The sequence below is a fragment of the Amphiprion ocellaris genome, chromosome 21 (genome assembly GCF_022539595.1).
Source record: "Amphiprion ocellaris isolate individual 3 ecotype Okinawa chromosome 21, ASM2253959v1, whole genome shotgun sequence".
Lineage (NCBI taxonomy): Eukaryota > Metazoa > Chordata > Actinopteri > Pomacentridae > Amphiprion > Amphiprion ocellaris.
In genome coordinates, this window is record NC_072786.1 from 26,213,181 (window position 1) to 26,238,212 (window position 25,032).

Here is a 25,032-nt window from a genome sequence, read left to right on the forward strand (position 1 = left end):
GTGTTATAAATGAAGGACTCAATAAAAACAGGCAATAAGGAGGCGTTGTGACAAATAAAACATTTACATTTCATGAATAAATGCAATTAAATCATAAGTGAAGTGTTAAAAGATAAATAAAACTGACTAAAATGTCTAATAAACAAATAATGACTATAAATAAATAAATAATCAATTAAAAAGTTGAATTTGCTATTAAAAACGTTGCCTGCCTTATTAGTGGAGGTGTTACTTGCATTTTTCCCCCCATAAACGCAAATATATATTTTTATTTATGCTAAATTTCCTCCTTTAAAGCTGCTTATAATCAGATATTAGCCAAAGATAAGGCAGGAAAAGGACGATGCTGTTTGCAGTAAAGATGCAAATGTAACATTAGAAAGTGTCGGGTTTGTATTTGACGGTGGATTCAGTTACGGACTTGTATTTTCTGTGAAATCGTTCAGGAAATGAACCAACTTTCTCATTGATAACAAACCCTCAGATGGTGCTTCTTCACCCACCTTCAGACAGTGCAGCGTGTCAGTCTTGGAGAACATCTTGAACTTGGCCAGCTCCCCGATGAATCTGACCGTTTTGTTTTTCGTCTCGATGTTGATCTGGTCCTTCTTCCGAATCTGAAAGCGCACAATTGTCAACAAAATTCACCTTCAGAACAGAAAACAACTCAAGAAAAGCAACAGAAAAAGGGACACAAGCACAGCTGATTTCAACATGTCCCACTGATAAACTGGATTAAATGTGTGAGCTGCTGGTTTACAGTTCGTTTAATAAATCTAAACTGGTTTTATTGAGAAACAATAAAAAAGACCTACATGAAACCTGAAGTCTCCCTTCAGCATGGAGCAGAGATCCTCAGCGACGTCAGACATGCAGGGATGAAGAGTCGCCACCAGACGGGAGTAGAAAGGCAGAAGATCCAACCTGAAAGAGCAGAACGAGTCGATGCTTCACAGAACAGACTTTTTTCATCCTTTCTGGTCATTCATCTTCAATCATCTTAACAATCTTGTTTTGGTCAGTTTCAGTCTTCTGTGGTGACTTTCTGTTTCTTTTCGATATGTTTTTTTTTTGGGGTCTTTTCAGATAATTTGCATTTAACTTAAGTCATCTGGCATCTTATTTTGGTCATTTAGTGTCTCTTAGTGGTCAATTTATGTCTCATTTTGCCATTTTTTGTCTTGTCATGTATTTTTGGTTTAATTCTGGTTAGTTTATGTCTCTTTGTGGTTGCTTTGTGTCAAATTTTTAAAGTTTTTTTGTCTTTTGCGTTTAATTTTTGGATAGTTTTTCATCTTTTCAGGTCATTGATTTTTAATTTTAATCATCTTTAGCACCTTATTTTGGTCATTTTGTGTCTCAGCTGAAGACTCAGATTTGGTTATTTGCAACAAAAATGAGACATTTCTCAGTTTTTACACTTTCTTGGTGCAATATTAGAAACTGTTTACAGGAAGCAAGTCTTTCAAAGCTGCTGGAAAGTTCTGGGGTTCAGAAGATTAATATTAGTCAGTAAATTGATAACGTCTGCTCAGTCTTACCTCTGTCTCGGGACGGTGAACAGAGCTCTGACCAGTTTCCTCCTGTTAGATTTGGTGTTCATGTTCATGCAGAAGTCCATGGCGGCCTGAAGGAGGCACCCGGAAATTCAAACTTTCAAATTCTTTCTCATTTTCTATTAAATGTATGAGCAGAGATCTGGTGGAAACATGCTGATAACACTTTGTAGAGCATCATTAACACATCAGTTCTGTTTGTCTCTCCTCACCTTGTCTATGAGGTCTCTGTTGACACAGTTGGGAAGCTGCTGGATGAAGGCGTCTACGATCAGCTTCAGGTGTGAACCAGTGCTGGCCTCCTCGTCTTCTTGTTCTACACATTAAACGACAAAAATCTTACAAAAATCCACCTAAGACCGTTTTAAAAATCCAGAACTGAACAATAAAGAGTTCCTGAAACACCCTTTACGTGTCTAGAAAGCAGTTTTTATTATTATTTTGGATGTACTACTATAATAAGTACTTGTGTAGCAGGACATAAAGTAATTATCTAGCAATATAATAACACTATACCAGAGTTTCTCTCTTTTGTCATTTTTGTCTCGTTTTTGTCGATACTTCATTTTTTTGCCACTTCGTATCTTTTTTGTCAAATTTTTTGACTCTTTTTTGTTTTGTTTTGTGCCATCCTGTCTAATTTCTTGTTGTTCTGTGTCTCATTTTTGCAATATTTCGTCTTGTTTTTGTTATTTTTTGTGTTTTATTATCTGACTGTTGCCATTTTGAACATAAGGTAAAATACTATATCATTCAGTTGTAAACAGCTGTGACTAAATGTTGTGTTCCTTTGTAGATAAACTATGATCTGGAAGTTGTAATGTGCAAATGATAAACCGTAGCACAATGTTGCTGAAATTGAATTTATTTTTCTTAACAAATTTCAGGTTGTTCATGATGTTTTGTATAAAGATAATTCCTTAAATGTGAACATTTTTGCACTAAAACAAAGGAAATATTTTGGAATTGTGTTTATTTATAGGTTATTAAGCTGTGATTTTACTGGTCACTTGAGATCAAACTGGGCTGAATGTGGCCCCTGAACTAGAATGAGTTTGACTCCCCTGCACTATGCTATATATTATACACTAATATGGTCATTATAGTGATGTTTTATTACTGTGCAGCATGAATTTATTACAGTTAACACATAATAAATTGTACATTGGGTTTATGATTCAAACAACAGTGATTCTACCTTAACATCTGAGTTCAGTAGTGTATTTTCCAGCATTTACCTTGTTCGTCCAGCAGTTTTTTAGCCAGTTCTTCATTTTCCACCTCGTCTCCTCCCTCCAGTTCCAGAGGTTCGTCTGCGATGTCCAGAGCTTCCAGTTCCAGCTCCAGTTCCTCAGTGGTGCTAGCCGAGTCCTTCGCCTCTCTGCCGTCTGAAACCGACAGCAGCAGAGTCAGAAAACATCTCAGCGTGAATTTATTGTTTCGTCTGTCGGCGGATTAACAGAACGTACCTTTGGCGTCGTCCTTGTCCTTGCCCTGGCCGCTCTTCTCGTTGTCCTTGAAGAGGATGGCCGGGACGAAGGCCTTCAGGTCCACCAGGTTCTCGTAGAAGTTGCGAGCGTCTTCGTCCTCCCAGATTCCTCCCTCCAGGTCGTACTCTCCGGGTTTACCGGGGGTGAAGATGTCGATGCCGGGACCGTGTTCTGGGAAAACAAACAAAAAAACATCGTCATTCTGCATCTCATTTTGGTCATTTAGTGTCTCTTGGTGGTCGATTTGTGCCTCATTTTGTCATTTTTTGTCTTTTCAGGTCATTTGTATTTAATTCTAGTTGGTTTGTGTCTCTTTGTGGTTGTTTTGTGTCGAATTTTTCATCCTTTTCTCATCTTTAATTTAAATCATCTCTAGCACCTTAATTTGGTCAGTTTCAGTCTTCTGTGGTGACTTTCTGTTGCTTTTTGATACTTTTTTGGGGTCTTTTCAGGTCTTTTGCGTTTAATTTTTTGATCGTTTTTCATCCTTTCTGATCATTCATCTTTAAATTCAACCATGTTTAGCATCTTATTTTAGTGAGTTTCAGTCTTATGTGGTAACTTTCTGTTTCTCTTTGATAGTTTTTTAGGTCTTTTCAGGTCATTTGCATTTAACTTGAGAAATTCTGTATCTTATTTTGGTCATTTTGTGTCTCTTGGTGGTCGATTTGTGCCTCATTTTCCCTGTTTTTTAAATTTTTTTTCGTTTAATTCTAATTGGTTTGTGTTTTTTTTGTAGTTGTCGGATTGAATTTTGATTTTTTTTTTCAGATTTTCTGGTCAATCATGACAATTTTATCATCTTTAGCACCCTATTTTAGTCAGTTTCAGTCTTTTGTGGTGAGCTCTGTTTCTTTTTGATAGTTTTTTAAGTTCCGTGTTCTGTCATCCATTATTGCGTTACTTTCCCTGATGTTTTAGGGTTTTTGCTTTTTAAAAAACTGGGGGAGAAAGTCATAATTTTGGTACCTTAATCTCCATCATCAGATCTTGGAAGGTCACTCACCCTCCTGTACAGTCTTATCCTGAGGCAGCTCCGGCATGTTCTCGTCCAGCAGGTCAGCCAGCGACTGAGTATTGGCGAGCAGTTTCTGGTACGAGGTGGCAAACTCTTCGTACTGCTTGTGTCGGTCCTCGCTCAGCTCCCCTTTGGAATGTAGGATTCGCCTGGGGAGGAAAAAACGAACAGATGCCTTCAGAGCGAATGACAAAAAATGACCAAGTAGCACAGCTCACCATATTAGGGCTGATATTCTTCATTTTTTCAAATACTAGTACTGATATTTTTGCCAAACAATTATCAATAAACAAAATTAAATGCAATACTTTGTCTATCTCTATCTGTAGTTGCACCAAGAGCTCCATCTGATTGGCTACACCTCACAACTAACAGCCAATCAATACTAAAAGTGACTGTTTACACTGAGACAGATGAGCACATTAGCAGAATATAGCAGCTCAGGTGAACTAGCAGATGTTGTTGAAGTTGTAAGAAACATCACTGCCTTACACTGTAAATGCCTGAATGATTCACTTGTTGATGTCAGTGCAGCTAGGACTAATCCTGCTGACAGCGCTAGGCTAAAGCTATTGCTAAGCGGTTTGCTGCGCCTCTTAGAAAGCACTATCTGAAGTGCAATAACATCTTTCTCAAGTAAAATTAACTTTAACACTCTGCTCGAGAGACGTGATTTTAAGTTAGAACAGAGAAAAAAACTGCAAAAACTGGACAAGATGCACAAACATCTCCACAAATCAAGAAATTAGCTGCATTCATAGCTACGCTAACGGCTAGCAGCTAAGTTATAAGTGTCTAGAAAATGATGACAAGTAATACTTCATGATATGGCCTTTAGTTTGCAATAAAAGTGATAGCACAGAAAAAGATTAAGAAAACAGAGGTGAAGGAACTAAATAGGAAGGAAAGGAAATAAATTGATCAATCTCTATCGATTGATCGATCAGTAAACAGAGGCATCATGTTTCTGTTTGTTCTACACATCCAGTTAAAGTAATCATTATTAATAAAGTAGCACAGTTATGAATGACAAGTTTCCTGATCTCACACGCTGTTAATATATGACGTTTAAAGTGTATCTGCTCCAAATATCGGTCTTTATTGATTACCAATAATCAGTACACTCTGGGCAAAACAACATGGGTAACTCACCTGTTCTGTCTCTCGATGTTCTGCAGCTCCCTGTGGTCCTTCTTCAGGTGTTTGGTGAGGGATGTGAAATACTCCCTCAGGAGGTTCTGGAAGGGCTGCTGCTTCTCGGTGGTGATTATTTCACTCGGAGGGAAGCCGAGGCCGAACTTCTCAGCCGCCAGTTTCACCTTTCGGGGCACCAGGCCGGCGATGTCATCTCCACAGTGTTTGCAGAAGCTGATCACCACGGATACGTGGGTGTGGGTCTCGCGGTCGGTGCCAATGATGTTCTTCAGCTGCTCGTAGATGAGCGAGAGGCCTTCTTTGTCTGTGAAGAGGCCGACGATGGTGAGCTCGGCGATGAAGCGAAGGTCCGTTCTCAGCTTGCTCACGTTGGGCGCCTTGTCCTCCTTCCGGGCCTCAAAGTGCTTCTTCCAGGCCTGCAGCAGCAGCGGAGCGAACTCGGTGTAGCGCTGGTGGAAGAGCGAGCACAGGTGGACGGCGCAGCCCACGTCGGAGATCTTCAGCTTGGCTTCCACCACGGAGCTCACGGCCTCTCCGATGTATTTGCTGAGGTTGAGCGAGGCGAAATCGTTGGACAGCGAGTCTCGTTGCTGCTCGGTCAGCGTTCGCAGCTTCTTGACGAAGGCGGTGTTCTTTTTAAGGCTGGAGTCCAGGCGGCTGAAGAAGGCCTCCTCAGGTCGACCCTCGTGGGCGTTCTGGTTCTTACTGCGGAGCTCCTTCCTGCACTGGTGGCGCTCCCAGGCCTCCTGGTGCAGCTGATGACCCTCCTCCTTCTCCCTGCAGGAGTTCAGGAAAATACATGAAAGATGGAAAGTCAGTGATAGTCAAACAGAGAGTACAAGCTTTGGGTTTAGCTTTCTTGATGGCCAAGTAATTGACACCGTTTCAAGTTTGGAGTCACTTAGAAATGTCCTTGTTGTTGAAAGACCAGCATTTTTTTTTCAATGAAGATAACATTAAATTCATCAGAAATACAGTAGGGCTGGACCTCAATATCCAAATATTGGGTCATTACGGTGGTATCCGAATATTTATTTTAAGATCCAAACATTCGGATATTCGTCATTAATCGGGGCCGAATATCCGGAGTCCAGAAAATGCTATTCGGGCCAGCCCTAAAATACAGTCTAGCTAGCTGGAAACAGCTGATTTTTAATGGAATATCTCCATAGGGGTACAGAGGAACATTTCCAGCAACCATCACTCCTGTGTTCTAATGCTACATTGTGTTAGCTAATGGTGCTGAAAGGCTAATGGATGATTAGAAAACCCTTGTGCAGTTATGTTAACACATGGATGGGAGTTTTGACATGAAACATGAAATTGCCTTTTGAACGGTAGTTTATGTATATACATAAGGCTGACATGTTTCAACTGTAAATTCAACACTTACTTTGACCCTTTTAGCCATAAACAGCTTCTGTTTTCTATTTATTTTGCTCCTGCTGCCCTTCTATGGAAATATAATAACCACTGATAGAAGTAGAGAAAATTCAGAAGTTTCTTATGTACCATATGCCATAGTCATAATGCCTTAAATCATAAATAAGAAATTAAAGTTGAATTTTGGTCATGTGACTGTTGGTCACAAGTGAATCAATCATGGCTTCTAGTTTGCACAAAGGACTGCAGATTTTTTTTTTTTATTATTTTGAACAAAATCTGGTGCAAATGTTATTTTTTGGGGGCATTTTTTAAAAATAAGACTGATGGGATGAAGTGATTTTGAAGAAATGCCCACATTGATAACACAGATTTGGCTAATTTTCTGGACAGAAGGACATGTGACAAATAAGGACGTTAAGGTGCAAGCTGAAAAACCTTGATTCTTTGTATTTTTTCAGTTTCTAGCTCAGATAAATGCTGTAGTATCGGTGATATAAAAATAACTAGCCTTCCAAACCCACTGATAGGTTTTGGGGTTTAGAGTGTGAAGGGATTTTCCTGATGTCAACATGCTTTCAAAATACAGAAAAAAATGCTGTGTATGAAATAAATAAATTTAAAAAATCACGTTAAAACTGTATCTTTCCTAAAGCTCACAGTAGAATCTTACTTTTCTCAAAGCATATAACCAACCTTGAACTTTGATCTTCAGGCTTCATTGTTCACACAGGTCATGTGTGTTAGCCAGGAATATCACATAGTTATAAACAAAGTATGTTGGGATTATAAAAAATGTGAACAAAGCTTTGTGAAAAATAAAAAACGCTACAATTTTTGCATTTATGTCCACGAGTTTTTAACACAGCGGACACAGGTCTGCATGAATGGAAAGAGAAGACAACGATGGAAAATTCTGAGGAACACCAAATACCTTAAAGGGTATTTAACATTGACTGGGACAAGGAAGTTGTAATGTAAAGTAATATCATTGAATGTAGACACTCGTTGTTCTTACTCTTTTCTTACTACTTTCCGCACAAGTCAGGTTTTGGCTACACTTGCATACTCTAGTCTTGTTACTCCTACGGTCAGTTATCTCCTAAATTAATTTAATTAATTGTCAGAGAATCACTGGACCAGCTCCCCATCTAATGGGTCCAGTTCCTGCAGCCCAGAGGGATCTAACCCAGGTGGGATTCTGAGGAACAATTAAGCTGGTCGGCGAGGAAACTCGCCTAGCTGCTCACTGCCTTCACCCAGACGCCTAGCCCGCTTCCTCTGATAATTAATCTCAACTGAGTAGCCACTTTTGAGTGGTTAAATTAATTTACCAGTCACGTCTGTTAACGGCAGCTTTCCTCTAAATGGATTTGGCACTCGGTAATTTGCTAGGTTTAAAATTTAGAGGTTTGGACATGAATAACCCCTGTGGTAAGTTTAAAAAAGGCCACCCACGGCCCCAATGACTTAAGTAACCTTTCAGAACCTTTTAAGTTGTAATGCACACATTAAGCTGACTTTTTACCGATAATATAAATACCAACATGTTTCCGAGAGGCTTCCACAGAATCTGTGCGGAACAGATGTCTGGGTAAACTGTTGCCCAAAAAAACCACAGCATTTAAGGCCTTCCTAACTCAGGACATGTACTCCGACTCTGTCTATGTGATGAGCAGGAAACCGGATCAAAGCATGCTCTTGTAAATCTCTCACTCTCTCTTTACCACCAGAGAAAATATATATATGATTAATCATTGTGATAGGGACAAAATGAATTTCCAATCAGTTAATTTTAATTGCAGGATAAATGTTTATTCTAATATTTCAGCAGGGGCGCAGCATAAGCTCATAAATCACAAAACTCAATGAGTCTGATTCAAAACATAAACATTAATATTCCTCCAGTTGATTAACGCCACTCATGAATGGAACTATTATTGCATATAAGAAAAGTAATAATCACCCAGATTATGTAATGTGAAACATTCATTTATATATTTCAACACCTTGAAACATTAGCAGTTAGTTTACCAGGTAAAGAGACAACGATCTGGATTACTTGGATACTGAAGAAAACTCAGAAATGTGATTATTAGCAGGAACAATCTGGAGATTTAAGCATTTTCACAGACTTTAATCGAAAGACACCGATTAGGCTGAATCTCATAGATGTCCTTCATATCCGAGTTTTGACTCTGAAGCTGCATAAATCTGATGTTACTGGTATTAAAATAGGTTTTATAAAGATACGACAGCAGCAGATTTCACATCACTTACTTGAGGAGAGCTGCCTCCTCCTCTCGTTGTCTTTTGGCCTCCTCCTCCTGAACCTTCCTCTCTTGCTCCTCCTGCTGCCTCTTCTCCTCCTCCTCCTTCTTCTTCTGCTCCTCCTCCGCCTTCTGTTTCTCCTCCTCTTTCTTCCTCCGCTCCTTCTCCTCCTTCTTCTTCTTTTCCTCCTCGAGCCGCTTCCTCTTCTCCTCCTTGCCGCCGTCTTTCTTGCCGCTCATCTTGGCCTCGTCTTTTGCTTTGTCTCGAGCCGACGCTGGTCGTCTCTCAGCCTCTCGGTCCTTCTCTTTTTCTTTGTTGCTGAAGGCGAAGACGTCTTTTTCATCCATGTTTACTGAGCGCTTGCGTTCAGCAGGCATACTGAGGGCGGACAACAAGAAAAGACTGTTTAGCAAAACTTTACTGTCACTCTGAAGGTAACTTTAAATCTCTTGTGACTGTTTTGAGAAGGTTTTACTTTTTCAAAACAAATGTGGAAACCGAACATTTATCCGTCACTCTCTTGGCTGGATTTTTATAATCCAACAACATTAACAGAACGAATTTTATTATCGACATGTGGAAACTATTTTCTGACTTTATAGATCGAATGTGTGAGATAAGATGAATCACATGAATACTCCATAATGAAATAAATTGTTAGTTGCAGCCCTAACCTACTGATTCATTTCTAGATTAATTTTAGGAGATATAAAAATACACACAGAAAAGTAAAAGAATACAAGCGAAGTCATCAGTGGTCTTATTTTGTCTGACCAACAGTCCAAAACTTAATAAAAATCAATGTATTACAACACGAGACGCTACAAAGCAGAAATTTGTCATGTTTCTCAATGTTTGCACATATTTCATTGAAAAATAACAACTAATCAGCTGTTAAATTAGATTTTTTTTGTGGACCGATCAAGATTTGCTGCTGTTTTCTTAATTTCTCTTTGTTCATCAAGCACTTTGAAATCTCTACTTTATAAAGTGTTAAATTAATGAAGTCTGATTTTGTTTTTAGGTCAAAAATTCGTTGCTGATCCCAACTGCATATGACAGTTTCATTATTTTCTCTTAAGCGTAAATCAACCCAACGGCTGTTATTTAAAATGTGCTATAAAATAACGTTAATTTGACTTGATACAGTCTTTTTACACAAGTGGGGACACACGTTGGAGGAGCAGTAATAATTGAAATGGCACCTTAGGGGCATAAACGTCTAAAAATGTGCGACTATTGAAATTATATAGACACAAATTATATGTAAACAAGGCTTTCAGGGCCGTTAAATAAGGCGGGCGGAACGTAAAAACTAACATTTGTCTCAGTGAATTAGTGACATTAAGCTACTTACATGTTTTAAGACAACGTTTATAGCAAAATCAGCTAATTTTGAATCTCCAATCATTAATTCTGCCGCGAAGATGAGGCTGACACACACCCACGCAGCAGACGCCGCTAGTTAGCCACCTAGCTCAGCTGTCATGCTAGCACGGACACGTTAACTGTCTATTTTTTAAACGACGCAGCTGACAAATTACCTCAAAATCAGCATTGGAGAAAAAACAGCCCATTTTAACGCGTATAAACGAGGCTGTAAGGTTTCTAACGTGTAAATAAATCCGTAATAAAAACAGAACTAGCATTAGCATGGCTAGCTCGGTTAGCTAGACCACTTGAATGAACGCACGATGTAAACAAACGTTTTGACAGCGAGAAACTGACAGTTAGCGAACATTACATCCACATAGTGTCATTTTACAGTTGTACGCAACACAAAACAACGCTTAGGAAAGCTGATTCCGTGTAAATATTGCAGTAAAATTGAAGGGTTTACCTGCTAACTGTAGCAAAACAAACATCGGCCGTTAGCGTTGGTTTCCGTGTGAACCGCTGCAGGACCCCGTCTAGTAGGTTCCGCGAAGGATGCCTGACTAAAAATATAATCATTAGGTTAAGATCAGATAAGATAGTCCTTTATTACTCCCCAGGTCAGAGGAAATTTCTCGTGTTACAGCAGCAAAAATCTTTCAGAGCAGCACTAACCATATGTACAGTAGAGATAATAGTTATAATAATAATATGAATAGAATATATCTTTATTGTCACTGTGACAGAAAATGAAAATCGGTTTGGTACTCTCCACATAGCAGCATTGAAAATAGACTATATAACACACTAAAAATATATACAACATAAGAGCAAACCCTAAAATATATACAACATAAGAGCAAATATACAGTAGGGAAACGGTTCGTGGTTAGAGACCTGCTCTACACAGGATTATTGCACATTGCACTGATATAAATATTGTACTTGTGATGTGTGATATTGTCGTTCAGGGTGGAGGGAGCAGACATTTGACAGCTTGGGGATAAAAGCTGTTTTTGAGTCTGTTCATTTTGATTCTAAGTGTCCTGTAGCATCTACCTGAGGGGAGGGGGGAGAACAGGGAGTGTCCTGGGTGTGAGGAGTCTCTGGTGATTCCCCGGGATTTCCTCTGGAGGGGGTTGGGGGATCACCAGAGATCCCTCAATATATGTACAATTGTGTGTACGCAATTGTATGTGCAATTATATGTGCATTGTCCTTGTATATATGTGCAATATATACAAGAATGAAGAATGAAAAATGAATAAATACAGTATTACTACACTATAAGTGACATCAGCACAAAGTGGCTTGTGGAATAAATGTAACTGTAAAAATGCAGAAAATGCCAGCAGTGCAAGGAATTATTGTGCAGATTTTACCATGATTTTATATGATATGATGTAAGTCCAGTTTATGTTAACATCAGCCAGTGATGCTGATGTTGTAAAGTCTTATAGCACATGGAATGAAGGACCTGCGATAGCGTTCCTTCTTGCAGGGTGGATGTCTCAGTCTGCTGCTGAAGGAGCTGCTTAAAGACCCCACAGTGTCATGCAGTGGGTGAGAGGGATTGTCCATGATGGATGTGAGCTTTGCCAACATCCTCCTCTCACCCACCTCCTCTATGGAGTCCAGGGAACAGTCCAGGACAGAACCAGCCCTCCTGACCAGTCTGTTTAGTCTCTTTCTGTCCCTTTCAGTGCTCCCTGCTCCCCAGCAGACCACTGCATAGAAAATAGCAGACGCTACCACAGAGTCATAAAATGTCCTGAGCAGAGTCCTGCACACTCCAAAGGACCTCAGTCTCCTCAGCAGGTGGAGACGACTTTGGCCCTTCTTCTACAGGACCTCTGTGTTATGTGACCAGTCCAGTTTATTGTTGAGGTGAACACCCAGGTATTTGTATGTGTCCACCATCTCAATGTCCAAACCCTGGATTACAATACATTTCATACATTACAATATATTTCCGTACATATAGGGATGTTTGTAATTGTGTAAGTATGTGGGGATGTTTTTTTTAAGAAATACTGCTCCTGCCCTGTTTTCTAGTTTATCTGAGAACAACAAAAAGATAAAAGTCATTTTACACACTGAAAAAAAGCTTTTCTGTGGCTTTAAATTCACTGATAAACATGCCAGACTATTTCCTGTAACTACAAATTTCACTGCTCAGTTTGTTTTGCTTCAATAATTCCTAAATATTTACGAATGAATTCACAACTATTCAAATTATATGTAAACACAACATTTAAAGCAGCTAAATAAAAGAAGACACTCATTAAAATTAACATTTATCTCAGTGGGCAAATGAAGTGTTAAAAACATCTTTTTTTTTTAAATACACTGATCAAACAGTTGAAAGTGAAGCAGGAGAACGAGCAGATTCTTTCTGAGGTTGTTTTACAGCAGCTGTCAGTCTTTTCCTCCCAGGAGGCTGCAGATATTTTTCAACACACTCGTCCATTCAGGTGAAGTTTCCTCCAACACAGCAGCTCTGTGTGTGTGTTTGAGAAGCAGGATTACTGCTGGAGCTCTGTTGACTCAGTGTGAAGAAAAACTCTCATATGGAAAGCCCAGGAAAGCTGGACAGGAGGGCTGCTCACAGGAAAACTACATTTTACAGTTTACGGGTTAAAGTTTAAACCAAGTGGAGAGCAGTGGAAAGTGTTCAAGGACAGTTTCAAGGTAAAGAAAAGACCTTTTAACTTATAAATATCACCAGAAAACCTCCAGAGATCACCACTAACATTAAGACAATTGTTCTTCTATCACAAGTTTTTGAACATATGTAAGTTGGACATTATCTACTTGAACATGAATTCATTTCCTGGACAGAAATCTGAATTCAAAGTCACAAAAACAATCACTGTAGGCATGTAAGACTGGAGTGTTTATTTCACCAACTGTACATTTTTCTGGATGTTAAATACACAACAGATGGCTGATCGATTTAAACTCGTGATCTGACTGAGCTTCCTCACGTTCATCTTAACCAAAACGGTGGATCCTGGAGGTACGACGTGTATCTCAAAGGTTTTCTCCCAAAACAAAAACAAACAAAAAATATGTAAAAATCCATAAACCCCAGCAAGAAAATCCACCAGATTCTGTCAAAAATGGATACAAATTAAAGAAAATAACAAATTATTAAAAAGAAAATGATGTAGCAGGTTGGAAATTCTCAAGTTAAAACAAGAAAAATCAACTTAATCACTGACAATTTTAAAAAAAAGAGTGAATTAATTTGATTTATTAAGGAGCTGTATAAATCATCAGTCGCATCTGAAACGGTGACATTATGCAGTGAAATCTGTCCATATATGGAGTAAATTCACACAAATCAGTAGTGTTAAGTTCAACTTTATGGAGCTATGAGAGGACTAAAATAATGCAAAGTTTCATGGATGCACAGAGAACCTTTGAGTATAACGCACTGAGTAGGAAAACCATCCAGACTGTTAAATGACAGCAACTTTTAAATGCACTGAGTGAGCTTTTCTCGCCATCTAAATACTCTTTATTGAGTAAAACGACATCCTGAGGGGAAAAACAATCTGGAGAAAGTAAACAAAGAAAAAATAGACCCGACATACCGTTCAGCCATCACCCTACATGTAAGTTATCAGCTTTGTGTTTGTTATTTGGAAAAACACTCACAACTGATCAAACTGTACTTTTGAGGGTAGAAATCAGTTATAGAACAGCTTGATAATACTTTGATTATGCTTCAAAAGGCAAATTCATGTTTTCTGTGTCCCGTGACGCAATTTTCGTCCATGTGAAGCCTAAAATTTATGACTGTATATGAGCAAGAAAAAAAATACAGTGCTCCAAACAAATGCTTGTTTAGAAGAGACGCTGTTCGAAGAGATTCTCCACCATTTACACCTTAATAATCAGCATTAAATCAGCTGTAACTGAAGTTGTCACAGCCAGATGTTGGGGTTGAAAGACAGAAACTCAGTGGGAAGTTCTAAAACCTCTAGACATCCTGTGTTAAGTATGTCCAGGATTAATCACATCGACACAGTGCTTCAGTCTAATCTGTAACCAGCTGCTACATCCCACAAAGGGCACAAATGTACAGCTCTTCCTGTGGTCAGTATGTGGTAGAATCTAGCATCAACGTTCACAGTCAGCATCAGTCAGCGTACAGAGATGCAGAAACCATGAATTGGCCTGAAGTCAGTGCTGAGGCATGTAAACAGATAGTTTCAGTGCCTCTCTTTTCCTTTAGACAGTCCACGGCTTCATCTCTAACCGGTGCAGTCCAGCAGTTATTCAAAATTAAAAGCAAATTACTGCAAGTTGCTGAAAATTTTTGGGAAAAACATCCTTTTAATTTCACTTTTAAGCAAAATGTGAGTAATTCCTTGTAGATGGGACTGAACAGAAAAGATTTCTGTGAATGTTCAGAGTCCAGAAACAGTTGAAACACATCAATCCAGCAGGATCATCCATTATCTTCTGCTGTTACAGATGTGGCTGTTTTTCCAACCCTACATCTCGTCTGAAAAAGCAGAAACATTTTTCATCATTACAGCACTGATATTATTATTCTGTTGTCAAAGCAGCAGATGAAGGTTCAGTGTTTGTCCTTTAACCCTGTGACATAAACCTGGAGCCTCCTTGTGATTGGTCGTGAGGTAACAACGCCCACCGAATGTACAGATGCTCGTCCAACAGCAGCGGTGAATTCTGGGATGACATTTGAATCTGTTTGTGTAAAAGCTGAAGAAAGTTGTGCGCGTTCTTTTATCTCTTGCTTGTGGAATGTCCGATTGTGTTTTTCTGTTTTATTTGTTTCTATGAAAAGGTCCAGCTGCCGGTGTGATGAGCTTCAGTTTCCCTTAAGATGTTAACTTCAGTGTTGTTGAAGAATCGTGGGAAGAGCATGAAGAGCTGCAGACTTGCTGCCATGTCAACACATTTAACCACGATGAAATTCTTTCCTCTTCTAAAAAAATACTCATATTAAACTTTATAAAATATATAGAAAGGAGTCTTTGCACCCGGTGTTTGGAGTCCATACAGCTGACTGATAAACAGCAGCTTACGGTCTCTGAGCCAGTCGACTCTTCCCTTCTTCCTGTTCGACCAGCTTGAAGTGAGTGTAAGACAAGATTCCTGCCAGAGTGCAGAGGATCCCCAACGCCTGAACGAGAGACCAGGAGGCACAAAATAAAGTTTGGAGAAAATAATAAAAGTAGTGAAGTCAGGAGGAGGCTTAGAAGAGTAAGACTCACCTGGTTGAGTGAGAGCGGGTCATGGAAAAGCAGGTATCCACCAGTCAGAGTGATGCAGAATTTAAAATGACCAAACATGTTGTAGCTGCAAAGTAGAGTCAAGAGAACAACAACACATATGAACTTAAAATAATCACATCAGAATATCTGAAACCTCCTCAACAGGATGTTTATAGTTGCCCCCTCTGTCAGCTTATAGATCTCCAGACAAGAGATTTCTCCTCTCAGGAAGCCTAAAGTTCTGCAACCAGGTCTTGCAAAGAAACAAACAAAAAACCTCCAGACTATAAACCCTCTAAAAGCATTCTGAGCTACAAAAAATGACAAAACTTAAGTCTCAAAATGGAGACAAAAGATCCTCCTCTCAGGAAGTTCTGAAACCAGCAAGATTGAAAAACTCTTCACAAAGTCTCCAGACCTCCATAGGAAAACCCCCCAAAACTCAAGAAGACCAGAAACCTTCTAAAAAACTTCTGAAGTGCTTCGATAAGTCTAAAAAGCTCTCCACCAAAACCTTAAAATACCCTCAGAAACACTAGAAATCTTCTCAGTAAGTTGTTAAGCTCTATTATAGATCAACAAGTTTGCACTTAAGCTTCCTAAGAAAACAAAATCTCGCTCAAGGAGAGTGTAAACCTTCTTAAGAAGCTCTGAAACCTGTAAGACTAGAAAACTGTCAAAGCTTCACAGGAAAACTAAAAACCCCAACAATAAGACCAGAAACCTCCTTTCAAGAAGACTGCAAAGCTCTCCACAAGGACCTCGAACCCTCTGGAAGGAAACCAAAGAACACTAGAGATCATCTCCAGAAGTTGTGAGACCATTTCTAAGAAACCAGAAAAACACTTAATGGAGATGGTACACCTCCTCAAGAAGTTCTAAAATCTTCGCAATAGGACTAAAAAGCACTAAAAAATGTCCTAAACGCTCGACAAAAACCAAAACACCTCCTCAAGAAAACTGAAAAGTTCTGAAACCCCGGGGATGGGACTAGAAAGCTTTCCACATAGTCCTCAAAGCCCCTCACTAAACCCAAAGAACCCTCTACAGGAGACCAAGAACTCCCACAAGAACCCTTAAAAACCCTAAAAGTCTCCAAGAACGAATCATATTAAAAACCCATCTTCAGCTTCTTAATCCCTAAAAACCCCTAAAACACCCTTCAGGAGCCTCTTGGGCGTCTTTGTGTATTTGAGGATACGTGACAGCTGAGGTGTTTCCAATGATCCAGTAGATGGACAGGTTGACCAGGAACGCCACCACACCTGAGAACAACACCGTCACCTGCACAAAGACGAGACGACAACAGCGTTAGTCCGACTGTCTGGAAGCAGCTGCAGCAGATGTTCGTAACGTCGGTACGTCAAAATTTACCAGCTAAATGAAAGTGGATTATCGTTAAACATCTTCACCAACTACCTAACATGTATGGATGAGTTTCTACATGATGTCATATCGTAGCGTCGCCATGGCTCCAATTCAAGAACCTAGGACTAGCTTTCATCCAGCAGAAATAGACCAAACAACACCAGAAAAAAGTGTCTTGTAAACTTTCCGTTGTGGTCAGGAGTATAATTTAAAACTATAAAACTACACTTTAGGTATTTTTTACAGATGTTTTGCAGAATATGGAGCCATCATGTGTGTTTTCAAGTGTGTGACGCTGATGTAGATTCTGACCAGAGCCGGCAGAGACCAGGGTCCAAATATTCCTCCGTCTCCGGTCAGTGGCTCAAACAGAGGAATGATGCAGAGCAGGAAGGCTGAAGACAGAGGAGCCTGACAGGACAGATACTGTGTTAATACTGCAGTATTATATCACATATAGTACTCATATGACAAGCTAGTGTTACAGTCACAGTGGTAATATGTAGAGAAGCCGTGAGATGATGTACGTCTGACCTGTTTTACAGCTGATCAATGCTGAAATTAGCAGCTTTTTTAATATTTTAACAACTCTGTCAAACCCAGCTGTCTTTTTCCAAGTCCTAAACTGATATCAGAGCTGGATAACATCTGATTTTCTTAAACTAGACGTTTGAATTTCGGTAATAACACACAGCTTTCCACTGCAGGAAATCGAGGCAGACGCAAAGTGGTGCAAACTTTTACTTTTTAATTGTGATGTAGAATCCGTAAAGTTAACTCTGAGCACGCCAAAGCAAAGACAAACAACAATAGTTATTGGATGAAACTGCAGTTCTCTATGGAAATTGAACACTGGAGGTGTGTTATGTTATCCTGTCTGGTGAAGTTTTACATTTGTTGATGCAGATATTTCAAAAGAAAAGATCAGATAAGATAAGATAGTCCTTTATTTGTCCCCACGCCAGGGGGAGTTCACATTGTTACAGCAGCTTATGTAGCAGTAAACTTAGCAATAGTAATAAAATAATAATAAAATATAATAAAATAGTAGTAATAATATTTACAATATGTACAGGGATGGGAAATGAGAATGGAAAAAATAAGTTGCTACTCAATGTAGACATTCACACTGCAGAAAAAAAAAATCTTGATTCTTGTTCTCCTTAAATTTCACCAATCAGGATTGAGCTTTGCATGAGCACGAACTGTTTCTTGCAGTCAGAATAAGAACAAAGTATTGGTTAGCGTTCAAACTGCCTGCAAGTTCCAACAGTGGAAAACAATAATGTCTTAGATACACCTTACTCATCTAGAAAAGTCTTGCAGTCACGCTAAAGGTGTGTTGTAAAGAAAGGAAGTGTCAGTCAACTATAAAACAGTACTAAAGTTTAAGTCCTCATTTCAGGCCAGTTCCAAGTCTGGTTCAGAGTAAAGACTCATGTGAGAGGAATTAATATCCAGGATGAACCCAACTAGTTCTAAATAGAGTCCTAGATGAAGTGGAATAAATCAGCTTTAGTGAGCTTTAGAGGGAATCTCAGAAATGATGAAACTTATCTCTGAAGGCCAAACTTCAAAAGATTCTTCATTAAAAAGGTATTTGATGTTGAGCTTTAAGGAATTTACAGGAACTCGATAGAAGTTTTCACGTGACTTTAAAAAAAATAAAAATAAAAAAAGATATCAGCAAAAAGTTAACATGACCGACACATGAAATAATGTCCAGCAGCACTAATGATTCAAACCAGAGTGAACTCTATCAGGAGATAATGAGCATTAAATGACCTTTGACTGTTACTCTATCAAACGAACACAGACGTTGTTGTTTGTGTGTTGACTCATACCTGATAGTAGAGCAGCTGCATGGAGTTCACCTGCAGCTCGTGTTGTTTGGCTCCAACCCACTGACACAAACACAGTATGACATTAGCAAATATTGTATTTCTGCCAGTTTCTTTGTTTTTCAGTGTGTAGATTGACTCACCACTTGGTAAAGTGATGTGACCAGAACACCGAGAGTAGCGAACACCGTCCCCAACACGTTGAACCGAACGTCATAATATGAGTTCAGTATCACCCCGAATGTTATAGGAACCTGCAGACAGAAAGAAAAAAATACTTTAGCTGCACCATATTTACATTAGTCAGGGAAAGTCTGGTAAAGTTTCAGAATATATATAATTAGCTATGCACAACTTTTATTATATTTTTAAAAGGGTCAAGCAATTTTTTTATTTTCTACACTAATATTTGTCAGGAAAATTCCCATTTATTTAATTAAATTAGACAGGAAATATTTTTTAATATCTAAATTAGACAGGTAATTTTAAAAATACATTAAATCAGTTAAATAAATTTCTATTTTATATATTTAAATTAGTCAGTTAGGTTGTATTTATTTCATACACTAAAAATAGTCAGGTACATTTTTGTTTTATCTATTTAAATTAGCCCTGTACATTTTTAGAAAATATTTAAATTAGGTGAACTTTAAAAGTAGATTTTAATTAGTCAGGTACATTTTAATTTTAGTGTGGTACAATTTTTTAATTATATATCTAAATTAGACACATTTAAAAAAAACATAAATTATTCAAGCAAATTTTTATTTTATATATTTAAATAATCAGGTCAATTTTAATTTTGTACATTAAAATTAGTCAGGTACATTTTTATTTTATATAATTAAATTAGTCCTGTACATTTGTAGTATGCATTTAAATTAGGTCAATTTTAAAAATAGATTTAGTCAGGTACATTTATATTTTATGTATTTAAATGAATCAGTTAAAATTATATTTCAGACATTTAAATTTGGTAAATTCTAATTTATATATGTAAATTTGTCAGGTACATTTTAATAGACATATTTAAATTAGTCATGTAGTTTTGAATTAATATATATTTAATCTATTACTATATTATTGCCAAATTAGTCCGGTACCTTTTTATTTTATATATTTCAAATAATCAGGTAAATCTGTATATTATATTAAATGAGCGAAAACTGTTTAGTATATTTTAATTTGTCAATTTTATTGTATGTATCTTACTAACTTAATATGTAACTTAGTAATGTAAAGGCTGAATAATGTATTGAAATTAGTCTGGGATGTTTGCAGAATACATTTAAATACGTTTTACAGTTTTTTTCCTAACATTATTTAAATTAACCAGGTTATTTTCCTGGTAAATTTTAACTGTAGTCTTAGTTCTCTATTGGACAGAACTTTGTTGTAAATGTTCTCTATAATGACTTTACAAAACACTCCGTCATGACTCTGCAGATTTGTGTCCCTCTGAATGACTCAGGTTCCTGGAACTAGAAGGTCAGTTTTCTTACCAGGGTCAGTTTGATCTTGGTGGAGAAGGTCTTCTTGTAGTAGGTGGTCTGGATGAGGATGATGACGGGCGTGGTCATGGCTTTAGCCAGCTGGTACGTTCCTATCGAGTTGTTCTGCAGCGACAGGTTGGTGAAGGCCACAAACCCACAGAAGCTCAGGGCCAGCCACACAATCTTGCGAATCGGGAGGCTCTTTGGGGCGAAAATATCCATCCTCTGGCAGATGTAGAGTCCCAGCCAGGTGACCACGAAGTGAACCAGGGTCAGCGTCATGTTGGGGAAGCCGTAGTGAACGTAGATCCATTTGTTAATAAAGACGATGCAGATGGAGGAAAAGAGGTTGACCAGCATGCCGGCAATGATGCGCCTGTTGGCTGAAAACAGTCCTTCAGCCATGATTCTGGAAGTTTCCCCCCTTGACTTACTCCACTTGAGCTTCTGTGGACTTAACTGAGCTGTTCATGCTGCAAAAAGAGAGAAATGAGTGTTAAAAACTCAGAATCTTGAGCCGAATTCAAAAGCTTCTGTGGCGTTTGCAGCAGCTTTGTTATCAGAAAGTTCCACCCAGAAAATCACAGATAAGATGTAGGTTTGTTGAAAGTCAAAACGACACAGAAGCACAAGGAAGCATATCAGCACAGTGAAAGAGAAAAAACTATTTTGATTTCTCAGATGATCATTTATTATCTACGTGTCTATTGATGTACATGAGTTCTTGCTGTGGGACTATGTCTGTTAGTAACTTTCTGGTAGGTCAACACAGTTATTGAAGAATTGCTTGAGGGCCAAAAGGTCTGAGGTTTGTTGGTTCTTATATAGTGTGGAACAAACACCAGAGTGACATTTACATCTGGTCTACTAACCAATGAAAATGAATTTCTGTTGCAGTTGTACCTCTTTGAGAATCTCTCGACAGCATCAAAAAAAAGAATTTTAAATAAAAATAACACCACACAACAAACACAGAAGTCTACCAGAAAATGAAGCTACTTCTCTATTCTATTGTAGCTGCATATATTCGCTCTGTCGTGCTGTGGCCGGCGTCTCCCATCCAGCTCTGGATGACCACTAAAGAATAATAAGGGTGTGGTAGTACTACAAACTGCCTGTCAAGTGACCAGATCACGTTTAAAAACCCATATTAGCATAACTGTGGTCTTTGGCATCATTTCTTTCCCATTACTTACTCATTTTGCTTTGCACATGTGGATCCTGCATGTCGACAAACGTCTATTAATTAAAGTTTAAAAAAAAACTTTTAAGTCAGAGCAAATTATATCTGACAGACTTCTCTTGGAGATTAGTCATGGAAAATTACATCGATGCGAGTTTTCCTTATGAATCAAGCAGCCAAACAAATTGTAGAAAGATGATCTGTGGACTCTGCAGGGAAAACTCCTAAACATTGAATTAATTTTTTTTTTAATGGACTTCAGTGTGACTGAAGAAACTGCCAGTGAACATTGGTACAACTGATGCGGTTAAAACCGTGAACTACGGGTAAAATTATGTGTTGCTGTTAGTTAAGTAAATATTTGTACCACTGGTTTTACCAATCTATTGAATAGTTCTGTCAGCACAGGCAGTTAGTTAAGCCAACATTTCACTATGCTGGGCTACTTAGCAAACACGTAAGTACTTTAGCAAAAAGAAAAAAATCCTCAATTAAATACTTACATACAGTATTTATGTACTAATTTCTTTCCACAACTGGTTTTATAAATGTGTAAAATAGTTCTGTCGGCACAGACAGCTATTTAAGAGAACATTTTGTTATGCTAGGTGCTAGGCTAATTAGCAAACCCTCAAGTAGCCCAGCATAAAACTACTCATTGAAGTAGTTTGAATTAGTACATTTAGGTAAATATAAGTGCTAATTTCTTTCCATTACAAGTTTTAATAATGTTTTAAATAGTTCTGTCAGGATAGGCACCGAGTAAGGGGAACATTATGGCGGCCTGTAACAGCGGTAAATTTAGCAAACCTCAAGTAGCCTAGCATAAACATACTCATTAACTTACTTGAAATTGATACTTAAATACAATATTCAAGTACATGTAAGTACTAATTTCTTTCCACTTCTAGTTTTAGTAATGTTTTAAATAGTTGTGTCAGCACAGGAAGCTAGTTAAAAGAGCATTTTGTTATGCTAGGTACCAGGCTACTTGGCAAACACTGCAGTAGCTTACGCAAAAACACCCATTTAATACTTAAATACAGTATTTTATTAAATGTAAGTGCTAATTTCTTCCCATTACTGGCTTTATTATTCTGTTAAATACTTATGTCAGCACAGGGAGCTAGTTAAGAGGACATTATAGCGGTTTGTAACTGATAACTGTAAAATATCGTGATTTTGAACTGATTTTCGTGCTAGGCTACGTAGCAAACGCTCATGTATCAGCATAAAATACTCAAAAATACCTCAAATTAATACGTGAATACAGTATTTTAGTACATGTAAGTAATAATTTTTTTCCACTACCAATTTTAATAATCTTTTAAATAGTTGTGACAGCACAGACAGCAAGTAAAGTGAACATTATGGCGTTTTTTAACGGTTAGCTGTAAAATCAGTTTTTTTTAATGGAGTTTGGTGTGACTGAAGTAACTACCATAAAAGTTAGAGTTAAACCGTAAACTACAGTTTAAACTACGTGTTGCTGCTAGCTTAGAAAGTATTAACCACAGTAATTAAGTACATATATGTTCAGAATATTGCCTTAAATAACCTGTCAAACAATTTTATCAACACACAGGCAGCTAGCTAACGTTAACAGAAAAATAGTTATTTAAATGGAGTTCGGTGTAAGAGAATTAAACCGCCATTAAATGCCGATAAAATCATAAAAACCTGTAGAATAATTCTGTAAACACAGACGGCTAATTAAGAGTACATTTTTGAGAGTTTGTTGCGGTTAACGGTAAATTAACGGGTTTTTTGAATGAAGTTCGGTACGACTGAAATAACTACCGGTGCAAGGTTATAGAAGTAAATTAGAGTTTTAAAATAAGTTTTAAAGTGTTGTAGTTTTAATAATTCGGTTCGTTTCAGCTAGTCGGTTGTCTGTCTGTCCGCCTGTCTGTCTGTCTTTCTGCCACGCATTAAGAAAAGTTTACCTGGGGTCTCCATCTTTCTGGCTCCCTCCGTCCGAACAAACCTCCGTCGGCTACCGGTCTCTGAGCGAGTGTCTCCCACGGCTGTGGAGCTCCAGCCCCGGCTTGTGCTGTGAGACAATCCCCGCCGCTGGACCGGAGGAATTTCCTCCGTGGTTTTCGTGCCGAGTACAGCCGTGATTTGGCTTCAAACCGCCCCGTATGTTCCTGTTTCGAGTGATGGTCCTCTGATACCCGAGGCTTCGACACATGCGCTGTAGCTCGTGAAGCAAACGTATCGAGCCACTGTGCCGAGGCGTGGTTTGGTCACGTGACTCGTGACGTTTGAATCACTTCAGTGACGTTGGAAGCACTCAACTGCTTCGAATCACCTGATTGGTTCGGTTTGTTATGTGAATCACTCAACGGGATCGAGTGTTCCGGGATAGGAGATCCCTATTTAGTGTTGTTCATTTGAATTGTTTTTCGCAGAATAGATTGGTTTTTTTGCTGTTGTTTTTGTTTTGAGAGTTAGTAGTATGTCAGATTTCATATTTCGTAGAGAATAGATAGATAGATAGATAGATAGATTATTTTTATATATATATATATATATATATATATATATATATATATATATATATATATATATATATATATATATATATATATATATATTCCCAACTCACCACCCACATGACACAACACCTGGCACAGAACCTTGTCAGGTGCTTAGCTGACAGACTACAAACCAAAGAAAAGAACAGTTCACTGACTGTTGCTACACTTGTGGCTCTGCAGTTCAAAATTTTTGGATTCACCAATCAGAGTGGCAGCCAGTGTGAAAGAACGTTTAATAACAGAATGCACAACAATTAACATAAAGAATACCAAGCAGCAGTCATCTACGTCACAAGCACCACCACAGCCTCATCCTCCACCACCAGCAGCACCTTCATCAGGTATTCTTTTTCTCTTCTGAATAGGGAATGACTGACATTTCTGGTGATGATGATGATGATCTTCAATATTTTTCAGTTCAACTGTGGAGCCTATTAGACGAAGACGCAAGTAGAGCCTGGCAAATGCAAAGCGCCACAGCGAATGCAATTGTAGAAAGAACGGCAGACCCACTGGCTTACTGGGCAACCCACAAAACTGTTTACCCAAACTTGTACAATGGAGCCAAACATTTCCTGTGTACCTCAGCCTCATCTGTGCCGTGTGAACAGTTTTTTTTTTTCTAAGGCTGGGGAGATAGTGAGTAAAAGAAGGAACTGCTTGAGTCCCAAACAATGTTCCCTGTAATTTTTCCTGAGTCTGAGCAAACACACAAACTCCCTGAGCGTCCCTTGGACCACTGTGAGCAACATCAGACGTGTGCACTGTGGTCACACCAGCATCACATCCATTCAAGTTACATGGTTCATTAAAAGAATCAAATTACAGCATTTACATTTCTGTTAAAACACTTTGTCAACAGGAGCCAGTTGAAGGCTGCAGTGATTTTAGTGACACTACAATGTATAAGAGTGAAGTTATTGAATATTTGTCTCTCTTTACTGTTGCAGTGGTTTTACAAATTGCAGACGGACCCTGTTCACTCCATAGACACCAATGTTATTCCTGTAGCTTGAAAGACAGCTACTTTTGATAAAACTGGGCTTGTAGCACATTGTCTGCCTTACAACAATGGGAAAGAGGCACCGTTTATGTTTTGACAACC

At 38.4% G+C, this 25,032-nt stretch overlaps 2 protein-coding genes across 3 annotated transcripts in view; both read right to left on the reverse strand.

Annotated features, from left to right (window-relative positions):
• upf2 (UPF2 regulator of nonsense mediated mRNA decay) overlaps positions 1-10,829 on the reverse strand; it is a 36,058-nt gene extending 25,229 nt beyond the window's left edge. For both annotated transcript variants that reach the window (XM_023294933.3, XM_023294932.3), the window contains exons 1-10: positions 10,714-10,829; positions 8,883-9,251; positions 5,217-5,996; positions 4,053-4,213; positions 3,026-3,217; positions 2,795-2,944; positions 1,769-1,872; positions 1,542-1,627; positions 816-924; positions 504-617 (exon numbers count right to left, since the gene is read on the reverse strand). In XM_023294933.3, coding sequence (XP_023150701.2) covers positions 504-617; positions 816-924; positions 1,542-1,627; positions 1,769-1,872; positions 2,795-2,944; positions 3,026-3,217; positions 4,053-4,213; positions 5,217-5,996; positions 8,883-9,251; positions 10,714-10,826 — 2,178 coding nt within the window. In that variant the 5' untranslated portion in view covers positions 10,827-10,829. The remainder of the gene's footprint in view (positions 1-503; positions 618-815; positions 925-1,541; positions 1,628-1,768; positions 1,873-2,794; positions 2,945-3,025; positions 3,218-4,052; positions 4,214-5,216; positions 5,997-8,882; positions 9,252-10,713) is intronic.
• Positions 10,830-13,120: 2,291 nt separating this feature from the next.
• On the reverse strand, positions 13,121-23,591 carry slc35e3 (solute carrier family 35 member E3). The gene is made up of 8 exons (XM_023294935.3): positions 23,331-23,591; positions 20,211-20,674; positions 18,852-18,962; positions 18,712-18,771; positions 17,180-17,278; positions 16,701-16,783; positions 15,500-15,584; positions 13,121-15,408 (listed from the first exon to the last, which is right to left on the reverse strand). Exons 2-8 carry the CDS (start codon positions 20,604-20,606, stop codon positions 15,307-15,309), a joined length of 936 nt encoding a protein of 311 aa, XP_023150703.1. The 5' UTR covers positions 20,607-20,674; positions 23,331-23,591; the 3' UTR covers positions 13,121-15,306.
• Between the last annotated feature and the right edge of the window lie 1,441 nt (positions 23,592-25,032).

Excerpts from the sequence above, each read along its gene's own strand:
- slc35e3 (XM_023294935.3), bottom strand. The coding sequence starts at position 20,606 with ATGGCTGAAGGACTGTTTTCAGCCAACAGGCGCATCATTGCCGGCATG. Across the intron at positions 18,963-20,210 it reads CCAAGATCAAACTGACCCTG|GTTCCTATAACATTCGGGGT; the intron begins GTAAGAAAACTG and ends TTCTGTCTGCAG. Across the intron at positions 15,409-15,499 it reads ACCCGCTCTCACTCAACCAG|GCGTTGGGGATCCTCTGCAC; the intron begins GTGAGTCTTACT and ends TCTCTCGTTCAG.